The 13206-nt window shown below is 37.8% G+C and overlaps 1 protein-coding gene across 2 annotated transcripts in view; it reads right to left on the bottom strand.

The window, feature by feature from the left end:
* Nucleotides 1-13206, bottom strand: part of CPNE8 (copine 8) — a 72571-nt gene that overhangs the window by 56682 nt on the left and 2683 nt on the right. Inside the window, exon 2 of one of the 2 annotated variants that reach the window (XM_086886858.1) lies at nucleotides 1083-1123. The exons of the other annotated variant lie outside the window; for it this stretch is intronic. Within the exon in view, the coding sequence (XP_086742984.1) occupies nucleotides 1083-1123 (41 nt within the window). The remainder of the gene's footprint in view (nucleotides 1-1082; nucleotides 1124-13206) is intronic. 2 annotated transcript variants of the gene reach the window in all.

The following is a 13206-nucleotide window of genomic DNA, read 5'->3' as shown; positions in this document are numbered from 1 at the left end:
AGGTACTCCTAATTTCTTGTAGCTTTTCTCCAGGAAGTAGAAGCTTTCCCTTCAAAAGTGTACTGTGGAATCTCTCTCAAGAAATTTTTGATGCAGAATGGAAACATACACTCTAACAAAACTACTCAAATGTTTCATAACCCTACATGACTCAATATTCAAATATCAGGGCATGGTTTCATGTCTAGAGACTTGGTACAAGTATATGTGTCTTGGGTTATTTCCAATGCCAGTAGGCCCAATATATGGTATCCTAAGGAAGAAAAGCCCAGGCTTAAAGAAAGAAAATGAACTTATGGATAAAAGCAAATGGAGAGCTTTACAGAAGAAAAGATGACACCACAACCTAAGGACCGATCCATGAACAGTACAAAACTCCTCTGAGTAAGATCATCAGAAAAAAAATGAAATTTTTTGCAATCTCATTCCTTGATTAAAGTTTTCATAAAGCATCCAACACAGGAAGATTGTAATGGTTTTTAAATCAAAAGTCCCATCATAAATTCATAGACATGAGAGTTTTGGAGGATCCAGTCATAATACAGCTTACAAGGAAAGTGAGTGTCACTAGCTTACAATTCTGAAAAGATTAATTCTAAAACCATCATACCACTTTTGATCAGGAAAGATAGTGTTTTCCAGATATTAATTAACTTAATTTTATTTTTCAGCATTTGACTAAGTTTAGTGGACAGTGTGTACTAGAAGCAACAAATGCTTCTAGTTCATTTAGTATTTTGCTTAATAGCTTTGAAAAAGATCTAAAACAACAGCTATTAAAAAAGAAACAACAACCCAACCTTACAGAATTTATTAATTTCAGGAACCTTTAGGTTAAATACTACATAAGGGACTATCTAGCTCAGGAAGGTAGTATTAAAAACAGTCTTTAAAATTCCAGCTCTCATAACATTAATTATAAGTGTAACTTATTTAAGTGCAACTTAATTATTCTAAGTAATTGTCACAAAGACAATGTAAACCTAACTGACACTGAAGAAAATCACCCACCTAATTTTATTCCAGTGTTTGCACATTTAGAATATGTAATAAGAAGAAACAAAAAAATACTATATACTCACTTGGATCAGATTTAGAAAATGTATCTCTGTCCAAAAGATTTCTATAAAAAAAAAGAGAAAAAATAATCTTAGGAATAAAAAAAATTGTGAAATATGCAAATCAGATACCAATGCACATATGTTTTCAACATTTTCAATCAAGAGTCAGCTTAATCTTCTCCCCTCCTAATACACAAGACTTAGTCAGCACTAACGCTGGAGTCAGTTTACTTTTCATTTTATTATCCATTTTGGATCTGATCAAACTGTGCTCATACACTTCAATACCATGAATCAAAGAACAACCAAATGTACATTATATATACATGTAACAGGCACCAGGAAGAGAAATACCTTTAAATCACAAAGGCCTACCAAAGATTAACTTGCCAGTTCAACACAAAAACTTAAGACTTTACTTAAAAGAATGGCTATGAGACCTCAGAGCCATCAGGAAGTATCTCTAAGAATCTGTCATAGACAAGTAAGGTAAAGAGAACTCATTCATACATAGAACACACATAGGAATAAATATTAATTTTGTTTTGGAATGCCGTCCCAATACCGTAACCATGCTCCAGCCAGGATGAATGGACTTAAATTAACAATTCTAAAGAATCAGGACTGACAAGAAACCATTATCAGAATAGTTACCAACATTCTGTCATTCAAAAAAAATAAAAATAAAATAAACAGTTTTTTTAAATTGTCTCAACAGCCTAGAAAAATGTTCTGAAAACAGGATGCCATTGAAAAGGGACAAGAAAGAGCTAATAAACTTTGGAAGGTATTAACAGAAAAAATGCAGCATAGCTACATGAAGCTGGATATACAGTAATTATGTCAAAAATAGTCCTAGACATCAGAGTTGACCACAAATTGAATGCAAGTCAGGAATCTTGTACCTTTGGGAAAAAGGCATAATGGATACAAACAAAAATTTTGTCCACATTAGACTAATTGTCTGGTCTTCATAATACTGATAAACACTCAATTCAAGCAATAATGTTTTGGACACTGATTTCTTGCAATCTAAAACACACAAGGAGCTACCAGAATTCAGTGAAAATGGAAATAATCTGAAGTATATAGACTGTATCTATGAAGGAAATACTGCTACAAATTGAAACCGACCTCGATGCAGACAGAGTAAGTAGGAACAGGTTCAACCATAAATTGAATCTTCTGCACCACATGCACAGAAGTTGAACTTTAGTCCACTGTTTTACTATCTTTCACTGTTAAAGGTGGGAGACATTATGTGAAATCTCCATTGTCTTCAAGAACATGTCAGATAGCTACAATTTCTAGTAAGGTCTTTGACCCTACCCCAGAGCAAAAGGAAGGATTAAATTTTACATCCCTTGTAGCTGTTTACTTTAATAATTAGTAGAGCCTCTTCGAGGGTCACCATTAACTACTGTCATTCAGATCTAAATTACATTATTTTTGTGCTACTGAGCAGTGCTTAAAAGTGGATTACTATTTTGTTCAATACAGGTGTTCTAAGAGGTTCAATTAAGACTTCAGCAATGAAAAGATATGTATTCCAAATTTAAGTATTGCCAAGTTCACACTCCAGCACAAGCAATATGAAAAAAAAAATAGCTTGAAAAGAACATTGGACAGATTTGTTTTATTAAATCTAGTCAAAGTAGGCACTAGCTTTAATATTACTACTTGTGAATACACCTGAATTCTGTATACACTAATTTTTCTGAACTTCTCTAGTCCATTCAGAAGTGTGATTTTTATGCATACAATTATACTCAGTGAAACTGTATCCTACCTTAATGAAAATCATGCAAATATAAATTGGAAGTATTAAGAAACCCAGGAAAATCAGTGAACCCAAGTCAGTAGTTGACAACAACTACTACAAACTCCTTTAAAAGACAGTACAGCAAGTTCTGCAATATTGCAATTGCCAAAATGAAAATTGCCTCCTATTCCTTCTTAATTATATATACCTAGATGCACCATTAATTCCTGGTAACTAGAATTGGATTATCCCAAAATTAATTACAATGAAACTGCAAAAGCAGATTTATATGTAAGAAATAGTACATCAGATTTTGGAATAGGCCCCCCATACTCAGCATTAGAATTCCAAACAATTTTAAATGCTCTGCATGATGACTATACAGTGACATTCTAATTGGTATGTTAGTGCTTGTCACTGTATATTAGGATTAAGGAATTTTAGTCATGCTCATACAGAGATAAGGTACTTTGAGTTCTTTAGATATTTCCTACCCTTGTGTTCCTTTTTAAGTTTTGTTCCCCTCTATTTTCCCATATACATACTAACATGAAGAGCGGCCTGATACTGTAAAGCTTAGTCTGGGAACAGCATAAAAAGCAGGTAAGAATCCGTAGATGACAATCTACAGGTTCTTAAAGAATCTAAAGATAAAGAATGTTTAATAAGTTAAGAACATTTCTACAGAAGCAGTATCCCTGAAAGGATTGCAAGGGGAGAGACACACAAGTTTAACATTGTAATTCAGTCAGTTTGTGCAATGAACTCATGGTTTTGAACAACAACTTACAACACCATCAATTCAACCCTTCACACACTTTCCTGCAAATAAACAACGTCTTCAGCAAAGTTTGCAGCATGTCTGATTGCCCAAATCTTAAAGAGCCAACCAAAACACCAACATAAGAACTCCGCAAGCTGTTCAAGCAATGCAGCCAATTTCAAAAGGAACTTTAAAGAAAAAGTGCCAACAGGAAAAAAAAAAAGAAAATAAAAAAGAAGAGTCTGATTTGTCCACTTAATCACCTAACACCTCAATAGGCTGCTCAATTTCATTTGTGTTTTCATTTCAGGGGGATAACAAAGTGCTCCTTTAAATATAAGAAAACTACACAGTACCTACGCATAGGCCAAACTACAGCCACAAGGAATGGCAACACAAAATAGAAAGCAGGCTTAATGTTTGTCTAGAACTTTAGGTAGTCTTTGTACTCTTAATTTTCAATCACGCTGAGCAATACAGAGTGTATTTCTGGTTTTTTTTCCTGAGAAAAGCATTGTCTTTGGTAGTAAACCATTTTGTCTCAGGAAAGCTCACAAACTCAGAAACCAGAAATATTTTAAACATCTTTTTCTTTCTCCTAATCAAAGTATTGAGAGAAATAGACTTTTATTTTAACTGAGCTTGGTGAGTATATTTTTTGTCTATGCCCATTAAGCCTTCCAGATAAAGCATGCAAAAAGAAAAGAAATTTCTATCAATTATGAGGGAAAAAAAAACCTCAAAACTTTTTTCTTGAGAAACATGCATTAGCAAGCAAGTGTAAGAACTTCTGTGCAGAAAGTATTATTCTACCTGCACAGACCTTGATGGAATTCATTCTGCACCTGCCCATTTCGGTGTGGACCTTCCAAAACAGTTGCAACAGCACAGGTTTCTTCTAAGGGAAAAAAAAAATTAATAGCAACCATGGCAATAATGCTGGAAATTCTGGGATAATTTTTCTTCTGTATAATGAGAGCAATTTCCCCAGGGTGGGAAAGAAAGTTTATCTATTTATCAGTAAATAGATAAAGTTAAAACATATTTCACTATGCCTCACAGAATCACTTTGTTCACATAGTTTCATAAACTCCATAAAAACTTATGGAAATAACAGTCCAGTGTTCATAGAGGTTTTTTAGAATAGAATGTTTCAGTTGGAAGGAGCCAAAAATCATCTAGTCCAGCAGCACAACCACTTCATGGCTCACCAAAGGTTAAAACATGTTATTAAGGGCACTGTCCAAATGCCTCCTAAACACCGCCAGGCTTGGGGCAGCTCTCTAGGAAGGCTGTTCCAGCATTTGACCACCCTCAGTAAAGAAATGCTTCCTAATGCCGAGTGTTTTGTACTGTTTAATCTAAAACAAGTCATGTGTATAAATCAGATTCTTCAAGATTCGCTGATCTAGTTAGCAGTGGTAGCTAACCAGAAACCATCACAACCTGTGCTGCTTCCTACGAGCTCTCACCCACTGTATGCGCTGTACGTATGTAATCAGATACATGCTAAAAAGTAGCATATACTTTCCTTCAAATTTTACTTTATTTTATTCATCAGCATCTGAACTTCCTTCTTCGTAAGTTTTTTTTTTTAACCTTTGTTACACCAAACTGCTAAGCAGAAGTAAATCCAATTCCCCCGTCAGAAATTACAGAATTCTAGACTTGAAGAACAGACCACAGTAACTAGACCACAGTAACTACAGAACTGAGCAGTTTAAGATCTGTTTCTCTAGTTTCAAAATTAAAAAAAAAAATTAAAAATCTGTATTGACTGGAAAAAACTTACTTATACATTGCTTTCAACAGCTCTGAAATCTCTAATGATAAGTATATAGTTCACTTCAGATTAATTTGTCAAAATCTCTCTGGGTGCTATGGCTTTATGTTTCTCTTCCTCTTTAGATTACATTTAAATGCATGCAAATATTTCTTGGTTGCGAAATAAAGCACTCAGCAGTTTGCAAACACAGAAGTTGGTTAGTCATGCAAAATAATTTTTAGAAAATATACATTTTCAGTACATCATATTTGTATCATATATCGTATTTGTATATCATTTGTATCAGTATATCATTTGTATCATATATTAGAAGCATACACTACTTCTCTCACACTTTTATCAATCCATAGGAAAAGGAGTTGTCCCTAGTTCATTAAATAAATGCGATTTTGCTTCCCTCACTTAATGATCGGCACACATCACTTTTCCATGGAAGATCCTGATAAAGAAAGGAGTATGCTAATCACTTTTTAATGTGCAGAATAGTACCCATAGTACTGCTAATTGTAACATAACTGTATTAATCTAGTAGGCACTGCTCCTCAGCCTTCATGGTATCACTGAACTTGCAAGGCTCAGTCCTAAGATGACGTATGATCCAAAGAGTCCACTCGAGTGAAGAGCCCACTTGACCTACCTTGCAGAGTAATTTCACAAATTGCAGTGGCAGTTTAACTAGTCACCTTTCCACAGCTATTTACTCTCTCCTTCTCTATTCTGTCAGAGCACAACAAAGCCAGCTATTAGCCTCCACATCTCTAGATTCAAAATTCCCTGAACCTAGCAGCAGATCAGACAATCTCTCAGAATTTTACCTTCTTGTCGAAATAACTGGTTCTCTTAGAATAGGCTCACAGGTAAGACAACAGTGACTCTACTGACTAACAGGCAATTAGGACCTGTTCCTTTCTGTTCAAACCATCCCCACTCTTCGGGGCACTAGAAGAACTGGAAAGAAAGCAAACATCTCTGATGTGCAAGCCTAAGAAAACATTCACGATACCTCTTCGTAACCTTTGGAGAAGTAATTCACCAGGAAACAAATAATTTTCAGCCTCACGGTAACTTTCACAGTCAAGCTAAGAATAGATTGCTTCAGAAGCCATTAGGGAAAAAAGAAAGGGAGAAGCAATGAGAAGGGTAAGATCAGCAGTGCTTCCGTGAGTTTTAAGACAACGCACAGAAAGCCATCTCTGGCTAGATGTATGCAAGCAATTTTAGGATGAAACCTCTATTAAAACTGCTGATTACTCCTGAGGGTTAAAAAACCCCAAAGGAATGGCCAACTTTATTTACTCTAACACAGCAATAGTTTTACAGGAATTCTGTTGAATCAGACAGGAAGTACTGGGTTATGAAAATACACTTGTGCAGATGAAACAGATCTGAACACAATCTTAGACTATTCCAGTTTAAATTTAAAAAAAAAGACCAATTAGTACTATCACAAACTGGTGGAACTCTGCTTCAGTACCAACCTAATTTCTATCTGAAACCAACAGCATAAACCATCCAAATTTATGTTGTTAAGGCTGGGAAGGTAAACAGCCTCTGTCTCTGAGCTTTTGGTGACGTATCCCAGGAAATGGCACTATGGATTGCTGGTGGTCAAAAGAGCTTTTCAATCTAGTGTCAACTCACCACTCCTTTCCAGTTACTTTCACCCAGACCATCCAAACCTATGGATATGCTGCCCTCCTTGAGATCTGATTTCTTTAGGAATGTATAATACAATTAATACACTGTTTCATTAATGTATAACAACATATAAAACCTACAAATCAGTTTTGCAGTTTTTCTGAAACAACTCTTTAAAAGGTATACCTCAAAAAAGTAATTTTAAGAGGAATATATACCATCAGTGTAATATTCATCCTTTCTCTGCCAGTGCAGAACTGTTGGTGAGTGAGCCAATGCTCAGATGGGCAGAGAAAAAAATGAGGAAAATAATACCACAGAAAGTCTTCATAAAAATCTACAGTCATTGCACATTTCCTAGATCTTTTTCTGCTGCCAGGCTTCCCTGGCATTCTGTACAATTCGGAATAAAATTCTGTATGCCACCATTCTGAGGCCTAGGACGATGGGCTTCAGCTGAGGGAGGGTGTTACAGTAAGCCACCCACCAGTGTCCCACCTCCTGTCTCAGGAGAACATGAAGTTTACAGTGGTGGCAGGAGTGGAAGAGGTGGTCTCAGAAGGAGTATGATGTTAACTTCTTCCTCCCCACTCCAAGGACCCCCACCCTGAGTTAACATGCTCTGACTTCATACATCTGCAACTCCATTCTACATCCACATTTACTGTACACCGTACACAGCCTGTATTACACCTTACACCTGCTTGAGACCTGCTCTTTCATCACTTTTGGTTTTGCCCAGCTCCCAAACTGCACTTCTTTACCAACCACTGGTGATCTTTTTACAGCAGTGGGGTCCCCAGTAAGGGGGACATTCTGAGTACCCTCTTTCACCCTCTGCTGCCACACTCCCATCCTGTGGCCCCACATGCAAAGTCTCTGCCATCACTATGACAATGCTCCTCTGCACTACACCATTCTGTGAGGGTCACAAATACATCATACTATACATAATAACTATTTGCTACTGCTATCTGCTGAAAGAAACATGGTTATACCACACAGTTATACAAGGACAAGCCAAAGGGAAATTAACAAAGCAGTAGCCACCCAGTAACTAGAAAAAAAATACCAGGTTTGGGTTTGCAGCTAAGTAAAACCAAACAAGGCTCCATATAGGCAAAGGCATGTTCAGACATAACCTGAAAAGTCATAAGACTTCCGAGGTCATGTGAAACCTGAAGCCTGCATGAGAACTGAAATGTTAAAGGTTAATGACTCAAAAATCAGATTTGTAAAAGCAACTTTGCTGAGGCCAGATTTGCAGCCCCTAAACAGAGGGGAGGACAAGAATTTTTGGGTGTGTGGTGAAACCGCTGATCTTCCTAAGAACAGCCCAGCGCAGAGGAGGTGCACACTCACCCACCAGAGGATGACCACTACAAACCGAGTTTTGCTTATCAACAATCTCCTTTGTTGAGCCAGATAAGGGAAAAGGCCTGTAAAGAAGCAGATCCTGCAATTTGAGGTTTGGTTTAGGGCAAATTTCGGAGGAAACTTCCAAATGGGTCCCTTGAGAAAGCAGATTCAAGCGGCCCCTCTCCCAGGTGGGGAAAAGAGTTCCTTGGAGGATAAAAACCAAAAAAACTATTTATTTAACAAGCAAAGTATTCACAAGCATAAAAAATGAATAATATTAAGCAATAAAACCTCTTGCTGTTCTGAGAAAGATGGCAAATTCATAAAGTCCTTTTCACGAGGTGCAGCTTGGCTTGCTCAGTCTCTCATCAGTCCCTCCTGTCTGGAAAATGCCGTATCCTGGGCCCTGGTGGGCCCAAGGTGTGAGCTCCTGTGGTTTGTCTGGGTTTTTGGCCCAGAGCAGGGCCAGTCAGGTCCAAGAAAAAGAAAAGCCACAGTCTGGGGAACTTCTCTGCCTCAGCTAGCTAGAAAACTAACTAAAAGCAAAGGAGAGCACGCTGTCCATGCTGCAGACAACACAGTCCAGAAGCTGGAATTAGGGGAACCCAGTGCCATTTCTGAAAACAAACTGAGCACTTCTTTTCCCCCTTCACTCTCAGAACCAGTCTTAAAGGTGCAGAACTTAATATCCAGCATAAACAGAACAGATGACTGGGGATACAAGCATCATAAAGTCACCCCAGGACAGTGGGGTAATGCTTTTTATCATGCCAATGTCCTCTCCTGATGAGACTCAGGTACAAAACCACCCCCTGGGGGAGGTACTGGGACATTCACAGGTAAGCCTGAAGGTATTCATTCCTTCTGGTAAGCCACAACTGGCTCAACCTGTGCAGTTATGAGAAACAGTGGTCATGTCTTAGAAAAGGCCACAAATCTTCAAAGACCTCTGAAGCATCCCCAGACAGGACATGATCCACACTATTCCACAGAGTAAAACTGCACTCCCAGGGGAGGCACCTGGGCTTTCCCATCTGAACATGTATTAACCCTTTGAATCTTTTTTGGGGGACTTCTCCACCCCCAATAGATAAAGACTGTGACCACAACTTTGGTAATAGACATTGAAATTGCAACAATGACATTGAAATTGCAACAATGAAATCTCGGTGCTGGATGTACGAGTAGTGATATCTTTCCTCTCCTTTTGTATTCTTACCCTTTCTTTCTTTTCCTTGTATATTTTCCTAAGTGATATTTTCATACTTTTGCGTAATTATATTCCTACAAATAATAACCAAAGCAGACACATACATCTTTTCCAATGTAACCAAACTGTTCTGAAATAAACCTCTCAGATGCATACACTGGTCATTCAGTCTTGTTTCACCTTAATTCACCCCAAGGGATGTAGTAAAAACTTTCAGTTATCCCATCTCAGGGGTGGGTTAAAACAGCCTGCCCCCAGTGTGTGAAAAATCACTCTATGAAAAGCCACTGTCCACAAAGGAGACAGAAGAGTCCTACTGCTTTATTCGAATAAAGGGAGATGAGTCCATCTGGCCATATGCCTGTGGGGTTTCTCTCTCGAGGTTTCAGAGGGCGCAGCCTCCTTTCATCCTAAAATCTTGGCTGCGCGTTGTCCTCTTCCTTTCTCCACTGGCTGCGGTACTAGGAAGGTACAGCCTTCCCAAACCGACTATCACATTCTCCCCTTGAACAAGGAATTTTCCTCCAGAGTTCAGAAATTTGGGCTATACGAGTTCTGCCACAGACTTTGTACTGACCCATTTGTCTATTACCCTTAAGTTCAGGAGTCAAACTGTCTGGGGTCTGTAGCTTGAGGTTGGCAGAGGCACTAAGACCCATTTCAAAGACATCAACACCCATTTCTCCTTAAGGCACTCACCCATGGAATTGCTCATAAAGACATTAGCACCCATCTTTCACATCACTAGCTATCAAAATACAGAACTTCCAGTGCAAACGATCTGCTTTAAATTCTATCAGTCACATGGCTTCTTGTTTAAATTTCAAACAACAGAGACACACAGGTGAAAACTAAACCCTGCACTATATCAGGAAGGCATCTCCATAACTATGAACACTGTAAACCACTTATATTTTTCCTCATCTGAAACCAAATGGTTGTCTACGCAGTTTCATTTCAGAAAAAAAACGTGTAGGATCAACCTTCTGTTGCCAGTTACACATAACTCCATGGACTTTTAATCCAACCTAGAAACACATACACAAAGAAAGCAGGAAAATGGAAACCAGATTTACAATCAAAATTAATTTTATATTCTGTATTTTGTACTATACAGAGTTACAGGCTCGAATAATTCATTATGAATATCTCTTTTATCATTGTATCTTTCTGTGACAGATGTCTAAAAAATTGTTAGTATTTTAAAAAAACCCAGAAGGTAAATATGACTGGAGAGACATGATCTTGCCAGAAATCAATGCCTAGAACAAACAAAGATATAATTAAACATACTTTTAGGTATTGCAAACACTCAGAAGTGGCTGGTTAAGACTTTTAAAGAAAAGGAAACTTTTCTTTAGAGAAGAAAAGGAAAGACTGACAAAGAAAACGAAAAATTCTGAAGTAGTATGCTTTGTTCCACTGTGCAAGAAACTTGAAATGGAATTATTTCAATTACTGAGAACAGGGGTTGCTAAATTCCATTCAGCTCATTCATTAATGTTAGATTTCTGTATAAGTTGTGAAGTGGCATGGGACTGATCCAAAACAGGCATGAGCAAACACCTATTGTTCTTGAATTAGCTGTGACAAGGCACTTATGGTGCCTTTACGCACACAATGCCTGTTGTGGGAACTGAGGCAGTATAGAGTTTATCCTACATAAACCCAGATCAATAAAGACACTGCCTGATTGAACACAAAGCCTTTCAAAGCAGTATTATCACAACAAACATGAATTAGCACAGTGACCCTGCATGGTGTCACTATTTTACAACTCTACCATCTTTCCAACAACCATGTCATCTTGGATACTCTACCAGAAGTCATAAAATTATAAAACTACAGCTCTAGTTTCTTATAGATACTAAAAAAACACTCTCAAAAAGATAATTCTGATTGTCTAGTCCATAAATAAACATTAAAGTGGGATATAATGAAACTCTGGACCTTTTTACATAAGACTGCAGAATGGCTACAGAATTATCAGGTACTACAGGAAAAAAACCTAGGCCTGTCCACACAGTAACCATGACAAACAGAAATCATAATTATATAGATTACAACAAAAAATTAAAAACTTGAACCCATTCAACTACACTGAACTTTGTATGCTTACACAGAGCACCAACTTCAAGATACATAATCACCACAGTCTTGCCGTTCTCAGCATGAGATAAACTACTTCAGTCAACACACAGTAACAGCACTAACAGAGGGAAGATGGGAACAGAATATGGAGTTTTTCCAAGACTTAACTAGATTGGAATCAGTGGAGAACATCAACAGAGGGAAAACAGGATGACAGGGACATGGCCTGAAGCTTACCTGAAGTTCACGTATGACCACAAGCTTACACACACAGCTGGTAAGAGAAGAGCTGTGTCTAGACACAGACCTATAGCCAGCATGCAGTGCAAACAACCCTGCAGAAGAAGAGGAACCTTTGGGCTGGAAAACAGTAGTGAATAAAAGGATAGAGCGCAGCTTATTTCCACTCTTTCATACAGACAGCAGAGACAAGGTCTTGGTCCTTCACCACAAGACAGTTGTGTGAATTTATGCCAGGCAGCAACAAATAAAGATTGCATGGCAGGTGACAGCAACATCAGACCATGTGATGAAGGGTGCAGGGGGAGATGGCTACCAGAACAATTGATCCAGACAATCGTGGACAATTACCAGCACCAGAGGATCCTCTGGGATACACACGTAAGTTCTCCTGCTCTATTAAAGCTGGCTCTTGAGTCAAAGGCTTCTGCTTCCTGATAAACTACATCTTACAGAGTCAGAAAATAATTGTGAAGTTTTTATTTCATAGGCACTGAGAAGTAATAACTAGAATTAAATTAATTTCTTACTTTTCTAGCATTTTTTAAATTACAACTAATGCTGGCATTCAAAGGCCATGGGAATTATATAAAAAACTTTTAGTCATAAAGAAATCCCAGAAAGAGCATTGCCTGACAACCAAAATATTTCTTGATTTTACAATTTTTACACAATTTCTCATCCCATGAAATGCATTTCTCCTAAAGGCTACCTGATGTGACCCTGAGGCTAAACCAGGGTAGCTTGAAGAATATCACCTATGTAATGCCATCTGCATAGTGGTGAATCTGGGTACTCTGGCAACACTGGCAGTATGAGCACGCAGGCAAATTGGGAAATACTGACAGAGAAACCACATGGAATTGCAAGCTAAAGGAATAGAAACTGTATCCTTACTGAATAAGACAGACAGAAAGACAGAACAAAGGAAAGAAGAGTCACAAGTTTACTTTATGGCACCATTTGCACTGCTTCACTCATCAAGTTTCTCCACCTGTACAAATGGGAAGAACTTCCCTCATGTCTTATATGGAAAACAAGCAAAAACCCACAAAAAACCAAACAACCCTCCCCCAAAATGCCACAAAACATCACCACAACAATAAAGAACCCCAAAGCCAAACAAAAAGAAAAAACCAATAAAAACAATCTACGAATAAAAATCAGCTATCAATTAACAACTGTTGATGTAAATTAGTGACCACATTGGTCCTACAACTCTTCAGGTATCAAGGAAAAAAACCACCACGATCCAAACTGTTGTTAAAAGCATTTCTCTCCAGGTATTAATGAATA

This window comes from Cyanistes caeruleus, chromosome 4, assembly GCF_971803275.1.
Source record: "Cyanistes caeruleus chromosome 4, bCyaCae1.hap1.1, whole genome shotgun sequence".
Taxonomy (NCBI): domain Eukaryota; kingdom Metazoa; phylum Chordata; class Aves; order Passeriformes; family Paridae; genus Cyanistes; species Cyanistes caeruleus.
This window is presented reverse-complemented; position numbering and strand designations above follow the sequence as displayed.